This window comes from Rhinopithecus roxellana, chromosome 19, assembly GCF_007565055.1.
Source record: "Rhinopithecus roxellana isolate Shanxi Qingling chromosome 19, ASM756505v1, whole genome shotgun sequence".
In the NCBI taxonomy this organism is placed as follows: Eukaryota; Metazoa; Chordata; class Mammalia; order Primates; family Cercopithecidae; genus Rhinopithecus; species Rhinopithecus roxellana.
Window position 1 is genome coordinate 67,670,389 of NC_044567.1, and position 17,670 is coordinate 67,688,058.

Below are 17,670 nucleotides of genomic sequence, written 5' to 3' on the forward strand. Positions count from 1 at the left end.
CTGTGCCCGACCTGCATTTTATTTTTATATTTATTTATTTGAGACAAAATCTGGCTCTGTCACCCAGGCTGGAGTGCAGTGGTGCGATCTCGGCTCACTGCAACCTCCACCTCCCGGGTTCACACCATTCTCCTGCCTCAGCCTCTCAAGTAGCTGGGACTACAGGTGCCCACCACCATGTCCAGCTAATTTTTTTGTATTTTTAGTAGAAATGGGGTTTCACTGTGTTCTCCAGGATGGTCTCGATCTCCTGACCTTGTGATCCACCTGCCTCAGCCTCCCAAAGTGCTGGGATTACAGGCGTGAGCCACCGCGCCTGGCCTATTTTTATTTTTTTATTTTTGAAGATGCAGTTTTGCTCTTGTTGCCCAGGCTGGAGTGCAGTGGTACAATCTCTGCTCACTGCAAACTCTGCCTCTTGGCTTCAAGCAATTCTCCTGCCTCAGCCTCCCAAGTAGCTGGGATCACAGGTGCCCATCACCACGCCTGAATAATTTTTTGTATTTTTAGTATAGATGAGGTTTCACCATGTTGGCCAGGCTGGCCAGGCTGGTCTTGAACTCCTGAACTCAGGTGATCCACCCTCCTCAGCCTCCCAAAGTGCTGGGATTACAGGTATGAGCCACCGCGCCCAGCCTGAATGGTTGTATTTTCGGTAGTGATGGAGTTTCGCCATATTGGCCAGGTTGGTCTCAAATGCCTGACCTCAAGTGATCCACCTGCCTTGGCCTCCCAAAGTGCTGGGATTACAGGTGTGAGCCACTGCGCCTGGCCTGTAATTGTTATTTTGTTTTCTGTTATATGCAGCCATCTCCTGATATATGATCTGGGCCGCCCTCTTAGATTTAAAGGCAGAATCAACAGGACCCTGATTTAACTGTTCTGAGCCCTGGAGCCTGGGCCCAGGCCTGTCTCCTCGGCTTCCTCCTGGATGGTGGGCTGCGAGGGCAGTTATAGCATTGTCCATCCATGTCCCCAGCTCTGAGTCCCTCACCTTCCAGCCTCTCCTCAGCTGTCACCAACTGTTTGAGTTAGTTTCCCCAGGCCTCTCAGCTCTAAATGCCAGCAAAGGAATGAAATCATACACCGGGAAAGCCTGTGGGAGGTGGAAGTTTCCCAGAGTGGGGCCTCAGTGGAGACAGGATTTCCACAAGCAGAGAAGAGAACAACAGCACAGGCAGAGCTGTAGAGGCAACAGAGGGGCTGGAGGGCAGCTGTACCGAGGGCAGGTGCCCAGAGGGAGTGGGAGGGAAGTCAAGACAGACAGTCCACAGAGACTGTGAGCAGGGCAGACAACCCTTCAGGCAGTCAGGTTTTAAAAAATAAACTTTAAGCCAGGTGCAGGGGCACATGTCTGTAGTCCCAACTACTTGGGAGACTGAGGCACAGGATCACTTGAGTCCAGGAGGCTGGGGCTGCAGTGAGCTATGATCACACACCCACACTCCAGCCTGGGTAACAGAGCAAGACTCCGTCTCAAAAAAAAATAAAAATAAAAATAAAAAATGAGTTATTTCTGTCTTCTGGATATATGTCCTTTGTCATCAGATATATGTAGTGTGAATATTTTCTCCCAATCTGTGGCTTTCAATATAGGCAGTTAAAAAAAAACCTGAATGTATTTAATCCTTTCAAAGGCTCTACAGCATTTTGGGAGAATGAGCGGGCTTCAATCTGTTACACACAGACTTAGAGTGATATGTCGCAGAACTACATCTAGGTAAGAAGCAATGTGAGGCCAGGCGCGGTGGCTCACGCCTGTAATCCCAGCACTTTAAGAGGCCAAGGCAGGCGGATCATCTGAGGTCGGGAGTTCGAGACCAGCCTGACCAACATGGAGAAACTCTGTCTCTACTAAAAATATAAAATTAGCCAGGAGTGGTGGCGCATGCCTGTAATCTCTGCTACTTGGGAGGCTGAGGCAGGAGAATCACTTGAACCTGGGAGGCGGAGGTTCCAGTGAGCTGAGATTGCACCACTGCACTCCAGCCTGGGCGATAGAGGGAGACTCCGTCTCATAAAAAAAAAAAAAAAAAAAAAAAAAAAAAAAAAAAGAAGAAGCGATGTGAGCGATGTGTTAGGTAAGAGGTAGGTGTGTTCCTGAAAAACATGGCATATCAACTAAATCTGGGTGAGTTAGCCCTCTAAGGGTGGCCGTTTGCAAGTCTGTAACATCTAAGGGAGAGAGCTTTTTTGTTGTCTTTTTTTTGGTTTTTTTTTTTTTTTTGAGACAAGGTCTGGCTCTGCTGCCCAGGCTGGAGTGGAATGGTGCAGTCTCAGCTCACTGCAAGCTCCACTTCTCAGGCTCAAGCCATCCTCCCCCAGCCATCCTCCTGGCACTACTGGTGACACTGTGCTGAGTCACAGCAGCACTCCACCCATCAGGACTCATTTTTCATTTCCATAATTGGAAAGTGCAGAATCAGGGGCAGATGAGTAGCTGGAACTACAGGCATGTGCCACCACACCTGGCTAATTTTTTGTATTTTTTGTAGAGATAGAGTTTCACCATGTTGCCCAGGCTAGTCTTGAACTCGTGAGCTCAAGAGATCTGCCTGACTCAGCCTCCCAAAGTGCTGGGATTACAGGCGTGAGCCACCATGCCCAGCCATGTGTGAATATTGAGTCACACCTATGTGAGGGACAGCTGGGTGTGTGTGTGATGTATGAGTGTGTGTGATGTATGAGTGTGTGTGATTCATGAATGTATGTGCCATCCACATGGGGAACATTTGAGTGTGAGTGATGTCTGCATGTATGTGTGAGATGCCTGTGTGTACATATGACATCAGAGTCCTTCACCGGACATTGCAAAGGACGTTGGAGGGGTAGGGCCTCTTTCTTACTGAGTTCACAGAATGAAGTGTTATAGGGGCCTCCAAGTGCTGGTGGCCCTGTTGGCATGACTGGGTAGAGCTTGCCTGAGAATAAAATGACCAAAGAAAGACAAAACCCTGGAGATAGTGCAGCACTGGATCTAGCCATATGAAGCTGTCCCCTGGACTTTTTAGCTATGGAAGTCAGCCTTGTCCCTCCTCAGTTAGCCCCTTTCCCTTTATATTTAGCTGGTTTAAGCTGGGTTTCATTGCAAAAGTCCTGACTAATACAAACACTTATGATAGAATGTGAATGGGGAAAACTTAGACTCAAACTTTGAATCGGTAGATCTTTGTTAGAACAATGCTCAATCCTCATCTTCATCTCCAACTGACATGGAAAATAACATTCTCCTTTTATTTTTTGTTTTCAGTTCCATGAAAGAGATGCAAGTTGACATTCTCTCATTTCTGAGATACATACTAACAATATATTTGCACACAATATCCCACGTTACTCATCTGCATTCTCACTCCATGGATCACCTTACTGCATATTTTTGTAGTGAAAAATCACAAATTTAATATTAGGTGATACCCAGTTTGCTTTGACTCACACTGTTTCTTTGGAGCAGTCAGCAAATAGTCAAATGAACTTCCACTGACTGCACAAAATATGAACCACTTCGCAAATCTGTGCATCATCCTTATGCAGGGGTCATGCTAATTTTCTCTGCATTTTATTCCAATTTCAGTATATGTTTGCTGCTGAAGCACGTACAAAGCTCTCTTTTTATACATGGATACTCATGAGTCATGGATGAGGCTTAGTTCGCTCTGTTAAATCCAACTAACATACTTGAGACTCAGAGTTCTGGTGATGGCTTCCTGCCACAACTCTGGGAAAGGATAATATGAGACCTTCCATGATCTAAGAAAAGGTATCACACTGGATATAAAGGGGCCTCAGCATACAGATCTGGTAGCAATGACAAAAGGAAACTCATCTCTTTCTGCAACATTATTTGAACTGAACCCCAAGGGCATAAAGGATAACTTAACATGAAGGTCTCGGCTAAGTCTAGGCTGAGATTAAAAGCATAACAAATTTTTAAAACAAAATAATTCTTACTTTGATTTTCAAAAATACTTTAAGCCGAAGGAAACTCAGGATTCAAAAGACTAGGTATGGCTCATTTTATTCAATACTTAGATTTATAGAATGCATGTAAATCAGGCATTTCCAATTATTAATATTAGTGTATAAGACTGTTACACATTTTCAAAAGGCAGTTAAAGGTTACCTTTCACTATTTTCTACCTTCAGAAATGCTTTTCTTTGAAAGGAGGGAGCAAAAGTTTCCACTGAGATTAAGTCATCACACTCCAATTTTAAATCTCTCAGTTTACTCAGGCTGGACAGCAGGCTGGAGTGCAGTGCTGGGATCTTAGCTCACTGCAACCTCTGCCTCCCGGGTTCAAGTGATTCCCCTGCCTCAGCCTCCGGAATAGCTGGGACTACAGGCGCGCACCACCACACCCAGCTAATTTTTGTGTTTTTAATAGAGATGGGGTTTCACCATATTGGCCAGGATGGTCTCCATCGCTTGACCTCATGATCCGCCTGCCTTCACCTCCCAAAGTGCTGGGATTACAGGCGTGAGCCACCACGCCCGGCCAACATCATTATTATTGTTATTTTGAGACGATATCTTACTATCACCCAGGCTGGGGTACAGTGGCGTGATGTTGGCTCACTGCAACCTCCGCCTCCTGGGTTCAAGCGATTCTTCTGCCTCAGCCTCCCAAGTAGCTGGGATTACAGACGCATGCCGCTATGCCTGGTTAATTTTTGTATCTTTAGTAGCGATGGGGTTTCACCATGTTGATCAGGCTGGTATCGAACTTCTGACCTAGTGATCCGCCTGCCTCGGTCTCCCAAAGTGATGGGATTACAGGCATGAGCCACTGTGCCCAGCCAACACGAAGTTTTTAAGGATGGAAGGAACCTGAGCGAAAGTAGAATATGTCTGCTATGTAATAGGTGTTCAGCTTATGTTTCAATAAATTCTCAATAAATTGACAAAATGGATAAACACATTTGGGAAGGGCAATTTTTTTGTTTTTTGTTTTGTTTTGCTTTGTTTTGTTTGGAGTCTGGCTCTGTCGCCCAGGCTGGCGTGCAGTAGCACGATCTCGGCTCACTGCAAGCTCCGCCTCCCGGGTGCACGCGATTCTTCTGTCTCAGCCTCCTGTGTAGCTGGGACTACAGGCGCCCGCCACCACCCCCGGCTAATTTTTATTATTTGTATTTTTAGTAGAGACAGGGTTTCACTGTTGTTAGCCAGGATGGTCTCAATCTGCTGACCTCGTGATCCACCCGCCTCAGCCTACCAAAGTGCTGGGATTACAGGCGTGAGCCACCGTGCCCGGCCGGGAAGTGCAATATTTATTTATTTATTTATTTATTTATTTATTTATTTATTTATTTATTATTTTGAGACGGAGTCTCGCTCTGTTGCCCAGGTTGGAGTGCAGTGGCGTGATCTCAGCTCACTGCAAGCTCCGCCTCGGGGAAGTGCAATATTTTTCAAGAAAACTCCTGTAAAGTCAAGCAACACATTTGCAATAGTAATAATCATTTATATGTTCTCCCGTCTCACTAAGAGACCTGGGCCCCTGACCCCTCTGAGGTTTCCCCTCCCGGGTGCCATGGGGCCTGCGGGCACCAGAAAGCCGGGGTCCCTAACAGGACGGCGCGCCCGCCTCCTTCGCCTGGCCATTACCTCTCCTTCCTATCCCTCTTGTTCATCCCTCTTCTCCAGGAGCCAGGACGCGCTCCACCCCAGGGACGTCGCCCGACCGGGCAGCTCTGTGGAGCTCGCAGAGATCTTCCAGGCGGACGTCATGCTGGGGCTGGTCTAAGGCACCCTCATCGTGCTCGCTGTCGCTGCCCGCGCTGTCGCTTAACCAGCTGAAGGAGTCTGAGGACCACTGGTCCCCCAGGCAGCTTAAGGACAACTGGCCCTCCTGGCTCCCGACGCTAGAGGTCTTCCTCATGGCGGAGACTGTCGGTTTCGGAGACCCCTCAGACCCTCCCCGCTCTGGTCCACCCCTGGAGGCCATCAGTAGAGAGCTACTGCCTCGGCCACAACCTCCCGGCAGGAAAGCCCGCGGTTTCCAATCTGTGAAAGGAGCACCGCCAAGCCAGAAATGCCAAGCCAGGCGATCACTGCCACACCAAGCCAAGCGATCACTGCCACACCAAGCCAAGGGACCACCGCGAAGCCAAGCGACCACCGCCAGGCCAAACGATCACCGCCAAGCCAAGCGACCACCGCCAAGCCTCGTGGGTAAGGCCAAGCCATGCAGGTAAGGCCAAGCCAGTCCGTTACATACCAGTGCGCATGCGCACCTGTGACGTCACTGCAACGGAAGCTCCAGCCTCCCAGAAAAAACTCCTTGGCCTGCAGGTGGCGCTGCAGCTCCGGCGCCAGCCTGGGCTGGCGGGTCGTCCCTGGGAGGGTTCGGGGTGGCAGCGCCCAGCCTGCCTGTCATGAGTGACGCCTCACAGAGCCGCCGGCGCACCTGCTCCTCGGCTTGCTCTGTTCAGGGGTGCTGGCCAGTTCCCGCCCCTGTGCCGCCATCGCTTGGTCGCTCCTGGCTTGGCCACCGCAGCGAAGTTGCCCCAGGGTCCGCGCTGCCAGGATGCAAGCGGAGTGGGATGGCTGGGTCAGAGCGGGCTGTCTGGCCGGCGGGAAGGGCAGGCCGACGCCGCTGCCCGCCTAGCTTCTACTCGGCCTGCGCCAGGGACCAGCTCTGGGCATTCCGCTGCCTTAGGATGGGGCCGAGCAGCCGCTGCCACCCTGTGCCGCAGCCGCCGCGCACATCTGCCCAGGGGCAGTGCGGCGCGTCGGGGAAGGCCAGGTGCCACCGGGGTTGCTAGCCTCTAGTCGGTCCTGACTGTGCAGCCCACGAGCACCAGTGAAATTTAAGAAAAGTGACAGCCGAGCGCGGTGTCTCACACCTGTAATCCCAGCACTTTGGGAGGCCAAGGCAGGCGGATCCCTTCAGGTCAGGAGTTCGGGGCCAGCCTGGCTAACATGGTGAAACCCTGTCTCTACTAAAAATACAAAAATTTGCTGGGCGTGGTGGCGCGCGCCTGTAGTCCTAGCTACTCCGGAGGCTGAGACAGAATTGCTTGAACCTGGGAGGCGGAGGTTGCAGTGAGCCGAGATTGCGCCACCGAGCTCCAGCCTGGGCTACAGGGCAAGACTGTCTAAAAAAAAAAAAAAAAAGAAAGAAAAGAAAAAAAGAAAAAGTGACAAAGGAGAATCTAGAGAGCACTCAAATACTAATTCTTGAGGACAATTAAGACAGATAGCATTATGAAAAACAGATTTTGTCACTGAAGCCTCAGGGCTTCAGCCTAGATCCTAAGCTGCTCACCCACAAAAAGCCAATCACTGAGATGAGGACTGCCAAGGAAGAAGGCTTTAATCAGGTGTGGCAGCCGAGGAGATGGGAGCTCAGTCTCAAATCCATCTCTCTGACCAGCGAAAATTAGGGATTTGTAGTATAGCAAGGAAGAAATGTAACTATGTACAAGAAAACATGAACTAGGGAGGGGTAAGGAAGCAATCGTTTAAAAAAGTATCTTCGGTCGTGCTTGGTGGCTCCGGCCTGTAATCCCAGCACCTTGGGAGGCTGAGACAGGCAGATCATGAGGTCAAGAGATCCAGACCATCCTGGCCAACACGGTGACCCCCGTTCTCTACTAAAAATACAAAGATTAGTTGGGTGTGGTGGCATGTGCCTGTAGTCCCAGCTACTTGGGAGGCTGAGGCAAAAGAATCGCTTGAATCTGGGAGGCGGAGGTTTCAGTGAGCCGAGATTGTGGCACTTGCACTCCAGCCTGGCGACAGGGCTAGACTCCATCTCAAAAAAAAAAAAAAAAAAAGTTATTCACCTTGCCTCCTCAATCTTGGCATAATTCCCCCTGCGAGTGGTTTCTGGGGTCTCGGTTGGCATTTACTCACACGTATGACATTGCACATATTGTGTGCACATCTGCACAGCTCAACAGTGTCCTGGGTAGGCCTTGAAGGGTGATCTTCGTATGAGCCTGTGGCCTCAGCAAGAAAGCTGTACACGGGAAGCGGAGGAGCCAGCAGGAGCCCAGTCCTCTGCCGAAAATTCCAGCACCACCCACAAGAGCAGCTGCCGCGGAGATTGTGACCCAACAAGGAATATATGCATGAAGATGCTGGTTTGAAAACACTCAGTGTAAGCATGGCACTTTCAAAAAATATTAATGATAAATGTCACTGAGAAAAAAATCAGAAACAAAATATATTTATTAGAAATATTACAGTCATTTATCATACACTTTCCTGTGAATAAATACATCTAATTAGCATGTCACATCCTAACACTGCTGAGTACAATCTAGTGTGGTCTTTACAGACACGACGAGGCCACAGATGTATCAATTACATTCAACTAATGTAGTTAAAATTAGTGTGCTACTCAGGATGCTACAGATTTAGCAAAATTCTAACCTGGTTCAGAGGAGTGAAATGCCCAGTGAATTGAGGCAACTGTAGATATTCAAAATGCTTCTAAAAAGGCTGTGAGGTTATATCCCTTACTGCATGTCATTGGTAGGTCATCTCAAAATGGCACTCGAGCTTTGGAAGGGTGAGAGCTATTGCTAGATTTGGCAGGTGGTCTGCATCTATGGGCCGAGTCCTCCATCTCCACAAGCCGCCCCTCAGTGGGGAAGAGGAGGGGGAGGCTAAGGGAGTCTCTGTAACATTTGTGGACCGTAGAGAAGAGAGCATGGCAGAGATTCCTCACCGCTGGATGGCTTGTGCCCTGGGGATGTGTGTTTTTATCTAACTCCCACCAGCATCTACTTGGGTTGGTCTCTACAAAAGCTGTAAAACAATAACGGAATGAAAAAGGAAAACAAAAGACATATTGTTTTTGAAATGAAAGGGGCTGGGACAAGAGAAGCTCCTGAGAATGTTATCCCCACAGGGCGGGGGCCGGGGGCTACCATCAGACAAGGAAAATTCAATCGTGTTCCATGCAGAGGACAGCGACTTCTCGCCTTGAAAAACTCCCCTACTCTACTGGGGCTTGCATTTTGCAGCTGTCTGTCATGTAAAAATTATACATTAAAAAAAGGATCTTCAGAACCACCAAAGAATTTTAAATGACTGTACTGGCTGAGGGAAGATGCAAAGAAACGTGGCTGGTGTACAGGCCTCTGAAAGCCTCAGGACAGAAACTGGGAATGGCACGCTCTGCTGAGAACAGAAAATGTAAGATGCTGACCTTGTTTTCCCAGTTTACCAACTTCCACCTTCACCTGGTGCTCTGAGCTCTGTTAAAAACAGACCTAAAAACCCTACCCCTTGGCCTAGCTGGGGTGGGGACTGCCTCCCCCAGGTCCTGCGCCTCCACACGCCAGCGGATGGCTTGGGGGAGCCCTACTAGCTGCTGTGCTAGAAGGCCTATTCCTGGACTCCTGAGGCCATCAGTCACAGTTCCAGGACCCCAGCAGAACCTGCCCTTCCCCGAAACACCACCTGTATTTGTTTTTTCTGTGTGTGTGTGTGACAGGGCCTCACTCTTTTGCCCAGGCCAGAGTGTAGTGGCACAAACACAGCTTACTGCAGCCTCAAACTCCTGGGCTCAAGTGCTGCTCCCACCTCAGCCTCCCAAGCAGCTGAGACTACAGGTGCCTGTCATTGTGCCCAGCTAATTTTAAAAAATAATTTTGGGCCAGGCGCGGTGGCTCACCCCTGTAGTCCCAGCCCCTTGGGAGGTTGAGGCAGGCATATCACTTGAGGTCAGGAGTTCGAGACCAGCCTGGTCAACATGGTGAAACTGTTTCTACTAAAAATACAAAAATATGCCAGGCATGGTGGCACATGGCTGTAATCCCAGCTACTCAGGAGGCTGAGGCAGGAGAATCGCTCGAACCTGGGAGGCAGAGGTTGTAATGAGCCAAGATCACACCACTCTAGCCTGGGTGACAAAGTGAGATGCTCTCTCAAAAAAAAAAAAAGAAAAGAAAAAAATTTTTTTTTTTGTAGAGTCAGAGGTCTTGCCATGTTGCCCAGGCTGGTCTCGTACTCCTGGGCTCAAGCAATCCTCCCACCTCAACCTCCCAAAGTGCTGGGATTACAGGCATGAGCCACCATGCCTCACCACCATGTGTGTTTCTATGGACAGGACGTGGCATTCTTCTTCTACATGCACACCCACTGGCAAAAAAAAAAAATGGTGGTCCGGGAAACTCCTTGAGTTGTAAAAATAAATTGCACATGGCCTTTCATGTTTCTGTCCTTCTTTTTAACCTAAAGAGAGCAGGATACAGACAAAAATGGGGGAGTTTGGCCAGTCATTGGCAACTTGGGCTCCCATTGGAGAGGGGCTGGTATGGCCCCAGCGGAGCAGGAGGGAAACCACACCATTGCTCAGAGTTGGTTCTGGATGGTTCACACGTAATCACTCAAAATGGAGCCAATCACAGGCTGGATGTGGTGGCTCACCCGAGTGAGCTGAAATTGCGCCACTGGCACTCCAGCCTGGGCGACACAGCAAGACTCTATCAAACAAAAACAAACAAACAAAAAAACAGCCGGGTTTGGTGGCTCATGCCCATAATCCCAGCACTTTGGGAGGCTGAGGCAGGTGGATAACCCGAGGTCAGGAGTTTGAGACCAGCTGGGCCAACATGGTGAAACCCCCTCTCTATTAAAAATACAAAAAAATTAGCTGGGTGTGGCGGTGGGCACCTGTAATCCCAGCTACATGGGAAGCTGAGGCAGGAGAATCGCTTAAACACGGGAGGCAGAGGTTGCAGTGAGCTGAGACGGTGCTATTGCCATTCAGTGTGGGCAATAAGAATGAAACTCTGTCTCAAAATCAATAAGTAAAAATAAAAATAAAAAACAGAACCAAAAATAAAAAACAGAAAACACCCACTCCCACTCCGGGTATCCCAAGCAGCAACTTCCCCACATACAACCCTGGAGTAATTCCAGCTTAAATCTAACAACCAGCAGCTCAACTCAACTACTTGGGATATTACTTTCCCCCACTTTAATGGTGGGTAAAGTACAAGTACAGGGTTAATAAAAAATGCTTCAGACAAGTGCCTGAAGCAGCAGAAGTAATAACTCTCAGGTTGAATTGGTTGTGACTGTGTCAAGTTTCATTTAAATACAAAGGCATGGGTGATGTAATGACCATCACCAAACAGCTGCTCAGGAGCTCCAGGCTGCCTGCCTTGTGGCTGCCAGGGAAAGGTGTCCACCCCCTCAGTGGTGCTCCATGCAGCTGTGCTTCAGTCGCCTAAAGAACTTTCAAAACATGTAGACTGCATCTCTGGTCCCATTCCAGACATTCTGAAGTCAACCAACTAGGGCAGCCAAGAGTGTTTTCAAAAGGGTCCGCTGGAGGTTCTGATGCAGAGCCGCGGCTGGGATCCACTAACAGGGCTGGGGTCCTGTTAGTCTCAAGGTGGCTTGAGACTCAGAGATCCGCTGACCTGTGCAGCCCAGCTGCCACCTCTGCAAAGGTCTGGCTTGGAGGAGGGGACTCAGCTCCTACCTCTCCAGGAATGGTCAGGGGCTACACCTGCAGCCTCTAGAACCTGGCTCTGAACCAGTGGCTCAGATCAGCAATCAGAATGTACTTTGAGTAGTAATGGCAGTCACTGTCATTCTCGGTGACACACTGGAAGGATGATCCTTTGTTGGAGGGGCACTAATGGGCTATTTGGCACTTAAAACAGCAAGGGATGGGCATTACCTATTTCCCTCAACCACCTGTGTGAGCCACGCCCTCACTCACTGTGTAATGCACACAGATCTGCCCAGAAGAATGCCACAGAGCCACCAGATGGGCACCCGGGCCGGACCAAGCACTTCTGAGGGAATGGGGCGGCTCTGGGGGGGGCTCTGTTGCCACTTGAGGTGACCAGTAGGGTGCCAGGGCAATTGCATTCTTCTTTGTTAAGTATAAATGGGCCTTCACGGCCCACCCCTAAGGGCTTCCTTTTCCCATGCCGATGTAAGAGGCCTGGGGAAGCACTAAAGGCCAAATCAGTCCAGAGCTGAAATACTGCCTGGATTTGCTGTCAGCCCAGAATCCCCAGAGGCACACACCCTCAGCCTGCTTCATCCTGCACAGCAGACACAGGCCATTCACACACATGTGACCTCCTGTCAAGTTCTGTGGGGGACAAGCCTGTGTGGGTGTGATTGGGAGTGGGAACGAACGGGAGGACAAAGGTGCGGGGATGAGGACTGCAGTTTCTCTAGTGTGAAAGCCACCAGCTGCTCGGGAGCACACAGACTGCGGTGGCAGAGGTGTGGGGCGCCTCCCAGGGGCTCCAGTAAAGCAGCCAGGGGCTCCCTTGCATTCTCACAGGCTTTCCTTTTGCTACAATGAATCAAATAAGGGACTGTGAGAGCTAAAAGTGAATCAAGTTCTAGGTGTTAATATTGTTACCTAGAACTCCCATCTTTCCCCAAAGGGCTGAGTGCGCACGTTTCCAGATTGCCCTGGAACAAACGTTTATTTTTTGTGTTTTGTTGTTTTCTTTTTTTGGGGGGAGGGGGGAAGGGAGGGTTCACAAGGGCCAAGTTTTGGTTTTTGTTTATTGTTTTTTTGGGACAGGGTCTGGCTCTTTCACACAGGCTGGAGTGCAGGGGTATGCTCACAGCTCACTGCAGCCTCGGACTCCTGGGCTCAAATGATCCTGCTGCCTTGGCTTCCTAAAGTGCTGGGATTACAGCCACGAGCTACCACACCCAGCCAAGGGCAAAGGTTTCATAAAGGCAAAGCCAGGATATTTTTAACAACAGCAACCAAAAGACTGATTTGGAGATGCTCTTTGTCTGAAATTCTGCAGATGATGTGTTCAGTCACCCAATGTAATCAGCAAAACAAGCCGGAGTGTGGGGTCTTGGTCTGGAAGGAGGGAGGCTGGGCTCTTTAGAAGCATCCCATGGGAGATCAAAGAGTCCCCAGTTTACAGTCCAGCTGCGTTTGCATTTGAGACAGGTACACAGTGGGACCCACTCTTTCTTACGTGGGTGTTGGTCCACTTGGATTGAGCCTGCCTCTGAAGTCTAGGCAGCTGGGTGGTGGGTAGAGCAGGGTCAGTGGACAGTGATCAGGTGCTTCCAGGACAAGCTGCAGCAGGTGGCAGTGGTGGCTGCTCCTGGCCCTCCATGGTTACGTCTCAAAGTACTTGTAGATTTGGGCCACGTACTGCATCACGCTCTGCCAGTCGGGCCGGTCCGTGTACAGCATCTCACTGAGTTCCTGCAGGGGAAGGGAATGGGGGATAGATCACAAGTCAGAACATCACAGACCTCTTCCCCTCAAGGACTTCAATCCAGTTCAGTTAGGGCTTACGCTGCCTGGAAACCCTCCACTTACATAGACAGAATGTGAAGACCAGCACAGGTGGTGCTGAAAACGATGGGTTAAAGGCCTTTTCCTCTCACTTATTCAGGAGATACTGTCTCTTTCCAAAAATGGAAAACATGACCACCACTTTCATCTTTTAAGCATATGACAGCATTTTAACAAGTTTTAAAAAGCAAAACTCACCCATAATTTCACTATTAAATGACTTCCAAGTTTCTAAATTACCTTTGAAGCCACCTCTAATACCCCAGGCTCCCAGCACAGTGCACGTGCAATTATGTGGGCTGTGCTATTACGTGGGGTGAGCATTTCACACCCGGGTCCCCGTGCTGCTGTGCCATTGTGTGGGCTACCATTCTAGTGGATGTGCACTGACCAGGGAAACTGCTGTCCAACAAGGGACATGGCGTGCTGTGTATGCTCACCTCGTCAGCACCACAGACTTTGCGATCAGGATCTTTGTGCAGTATTGTTTTCTTCTGTCGAACTAGTCCCTCAAGGTAACTTTCTAAGAGTGGGATTATCACAAAAGCCTTGAACCAATTTCAAATGCAACCATTTATTTTACCAGCATTAAGTGTTACCATTTAACATGTTTTTGTTGTTGTTGTTGTTGTTATTTAACATAGTTTGGTGATTTCTGGCTTATTTTTATTTTTACTTTTGCTAATTTGCTGGTTTTTACTATTTTTGTTCATTTCGCAAGTAAGCTTGTAATGAGCATGCATAATGTCCAGGCCAGAAAGGGAAGGGCAAGAAGGTGGGCATCTTGTCAGGCGCTCAAACTTTTCTGAAATTTGTGCCACTGGACATATTTAATAAAGAACTTTGGGATTGAATTAGGATTCCTGTGTGGTTACAAGAGAATAGTAAGAAAGGACCCTGACGTAAAGCCAGAAGCAGAGATGCCATGGAAGTAAGGCTGAACTTAGCACATCCGTTCCTGGGCGTTGACAGAGCTGGCTGAGGCTGTTAATGAGCCATTCGTCCCAATTCAACATCTGAACAGACTTCACCTATTCTGCTCCCTGGTGACGCTAAAAAATTATCAGCATATCATTAATCATGGGAAAGGAGTGGAAGAGGAGTTGGTAGAACATTCCATGCAGGTACACCTAGGACAATTTTAAAAGAAAAACAAACTTCCACAGAATACAAGGATAGAATGTCTCCTTCTATCTACACTGCTGTAGTCATGACTGGACAGAGACTGAGGCCTGGCAAGCTAAAATCCTTACCAAGGCGGGTTGCTAACATGACTTACAGAAAGGAAGTGAAGAATTGGGCATGCAATTTGGGAGACAGATGAGCTCTGGAAAAAGAAGGGATGCCTACAAACACAAGAGAGATGGCACACTGCACACTTTCCTCTGTATGATGGGAAGGGTGTGTCTTTAATCTCAGAGAGGACTCAGAAATCCAGTCAATATTGACAGTTTTAATATTTTCTTTTTTTTTTTTTGAGACGGAGTCTTGCTCTGTCGCCCAGGCTGGAGTGCAGTGGCCAGATCTCAGCTCACTGCAAGCTCCGCCTCCCGGGTTTACGCCATTCTCCTGCCTCCTGAGTAGCTGGGACTACAGGCGCCCGCCACCTCGCCCGGCTAGTTTTTTTGTATTTTTTTTAGTAGAGATGGGGTTTCACCGTGTTAGCCAGGATGGTCTTGATCTCCTGACCTCGTGATCCGCCCGTCTCGGCCTCCCAAAGTGCTGGGATTACAGGCTTGAGCCACCGCGCCCAGCCAATATTGACAGTTTTGAGCAGACTATTTTACACGCTTGAACTTCATAACTGAACTAAAAATATTTAGTACATTGTTAACATCATATTTGAGAATTTGTGAAGATATTTTGTACATTTCAGAAGACAGAGTATGCTGCATTAGTAACAATCTTAAAGTGCATGACATTTGTTTGAATTAGTAGTTAAGACCCTCCAAAGATACCAGACCCAGATGATTTCACTTGTGAATTCTATTGAATATTTAAGGAAGAAGTAATATCAATTCTATACAATCTCTTCAAAAAATGGAAGAGGAGAGAAGAGTTCCCAACTCATTCTATGATCCCAACATTATCCTGATAACCAAAACTAGACACAAACATTACAGGAAATCTACATGCCAATTTCTCATGAGTACACAATCTATTAACCTATAAATTATACTACATCATGATCAAGTGAGGTTCATCCCAGGAACACAAGGCTGGTTCAACATTCGTAAACTGATGTAATTCATCACATTAACTAACTGAATGAGAAAAACCAGATGATCAAATCAACAGATGAAGAAAAAGCATCACACAAAATTCCACAACCAAGACAGTTTTTATATGTGGTAACTCTCAACAAACTAGGAACAGAAGGGAACCTCTTTCACCTAATAAAGGATATGTTTAAAAACCAACAGCTGACATCATACTGAATGGTGAAAGACTTGAACACTCCCCCCATAAAATCAGGAACAAGTCAAGGATGCCCTTTCTCATCTGTCCTATTTAAAACTGTACTGGACAGTAATCCCAGCACTTTGGGAGGCCGAGGCGGGTGGATCACCTGAGGTCAGGAGTTCAAGACGGGCCTGGCAAACATGTTGAAACTCCATCTATACTAAAAATACAAAAAACTTAGCCAGGCATGGTGGCAGGTGCCTGCAATCCCACTTACTCAGGAGGCTGAGGCAGGAGAATCACTTGAACCCGGGAGGCAGAGGTTGCAGTGAGCCGAGACCACGCCATTGCACTCCAGCCTGGGTGACAGAGCAAGCCTCCATCTCAAAATCAAAAACAAAAACAACAAAAAAAACGTCCTGGAAGTTCTAGCTAGTGCAAAACGGCATGAAAAAGAAACAAATGGCATGCAGATTGGAAAGGGAGATATAAAACTGCCTTTATTTGCAGATGACGTGATTGTTTAGAAAATCCCAAAGCATTCAGACGCAGGTTTAGCTAAGTCTCAGGATACAAAGTTAGTATACAAAAGTCAATTGCTGTCCTATATACCAATTGAACAAATGGATTTTGTAATAAGAAAAACAATACCATTTACAATACTACCAAAAAAAAAAAAAAAAAAGAAAAGAAAAAAAAATCCACTAAGGTCTAAAACTAACAAGATATGTCCAGAAGGTGGACAGAGCTGTCAGGGTGGTTGAGGGCATGGGCTCTGGAGCTGCCTGCCTGGCCTTGCCTCTTGCCTTTCCTGCTCAAAAGCCATGTGCTTCAGTTTCCTCCTGTAGAGTGCATCCACCTCGCAGGACCTCTGTGAGGGTCCAACAAGTCCATACATGAAAAATGCCCAGAATGGTAAACAGTAAATACATAAATATGAAAAAAAATGCTTTTCACACAATAAAGCACAAATTAGCTATTTCAGCACATCTCATCATGTTTACGCTTGCAGAGTAGGCCCAGCCATGCCTTAGGAATTGCTGTGTGGTGACCTCCCTCCATGGGGGCATGCCAGCACCCAGTCCTGCAGCGGCTGTCCTGGTGGGCATGCTGGCACGCAGTGAGCAACAGCCCTCATGAACTACATGGCCTGGTAAAGACACAGCAGCCCTGGGGACACATGTTTTGGCTGTTTTTATGACAGTGATGTCACATATCCTTCCTCACCTAATTCCTTTTCTGGGGAGTTGCTCACACCTGCAATTGGGCTGACTAAGATGCTCTCCTTACATGGTGGCTGAGGAAGAACATTTTCTAATATCTGGGGAACACTATAGAGCTTCACTTTTAAAGATCTCATCATCTCACACCAGTCAGAATGGCTATTGATAAAAAGTCAAAAAGTAACAGATGCTGACAAGGCTGTGGAGAAAAGGGAATACACTCTTTGTGGAAATGTAAATTAGTTCAGTTACTGTGGAAGGCAATTTGGAGATTTCTCAAAGAACTCAGAACCCAGCAATCCCATTACCGGGTATATATTCAAAAGAAAAGAAATCGTTCTACCAAAAACACATGCACACTTATGTTCATCACAGTGCTAGTCACAATAGCAAAGACATGAAATCAATCTAGGTGTCCATCAACAGTAGACTGGATAAAGGGCCAGGCCTGGTGGCTCACAACCTGTAATCCCAGCCCTTTGGGAGGCTGAGGCAGGTGGATCACCTGAGGTCAGGAGTTCGAGACCAGCCTGGCCAACATGGTGAAACCCCGTTTCTACTAAAAAAAAAAAAATTAGCTGGGTGTGGTGGTGCGCATCTATAATCCCAGTTACTTAGGAGGCTGAGGCAAGAGAATTGCTTGAACCTGGGAGATGGAGGTTGCAGTGAGCCAAGACTGCACCATTGCACTCTAGCTTGGGCAAAAAGAGCAAAATTCCATCTCAAAAAAAAAAAAAACAAACATTAGACTGAATAAAGAAAACATGGTACATATATACCACGGA

The 17,670-nt window shown here is 47.9% G+C and overlaps 2 protein-coding genes and 1 non-coding gene across 9 annotated transcripts in view; all 3 read right to left on the reverse strand.

Annotated features, from left to right (window-relative positions):
• Positions 1–3,486: 3,486 nt before the first annotated feature.
• On the reverse strand, positions 3,487–3,591 carry LOC115894975. Its single transcript, XR_004055192.1, has one exon. It is a non-coding gene; the product is annotated as a U6 spliceosomal RNA (small nuclear RNA).
• A 2,007-nt stretch (positions 3,592–5,598) lies between these two features.
• LOC104654594 (putative coiled-coil domain-containing protein 144 N-terminal-like) lies at positions 5,599–5,957 on the reverse strand. Its single transcript, XM_010353804.2, is given in 2 exon segments — positions 5,599–5,633; positions 5,636–5,957. Coding segments are annotated over 2 exon segments (342 nt in total). The 5' UTR covers positions 5,943–5,957.
• A 2,196-nt stretch (positions 5,958–8,153) lies between these two features.
• The window catches only part of SPECC1 (sperm antigen with calponin homology and coiled-coil domains 1), a 316,918-nt gene continuing 307,401 nt past the window's right edge, over positions 8,154–17,670 (reverse strand). For 6 of the 7 annotated variants that reach the window (XM_030923260.1, XM_030923264.1, XM_030923261.1 and 3 more), the window contains one exon: positions 12,384–13,166. In XM_030923260.1, the coding sequence (XP_030779120.1) occupies positions 13,077–13,166 (90 nt within the window). In that variant the 3' untranslated portion in view covers positions 12,384–13,076. Of the gene's footprint in view, positions 13,167–17,670 lie in introns of all 7 variants that reach the window. The other variant, XM_030923259.1, reaches the window with a different exon arrangement.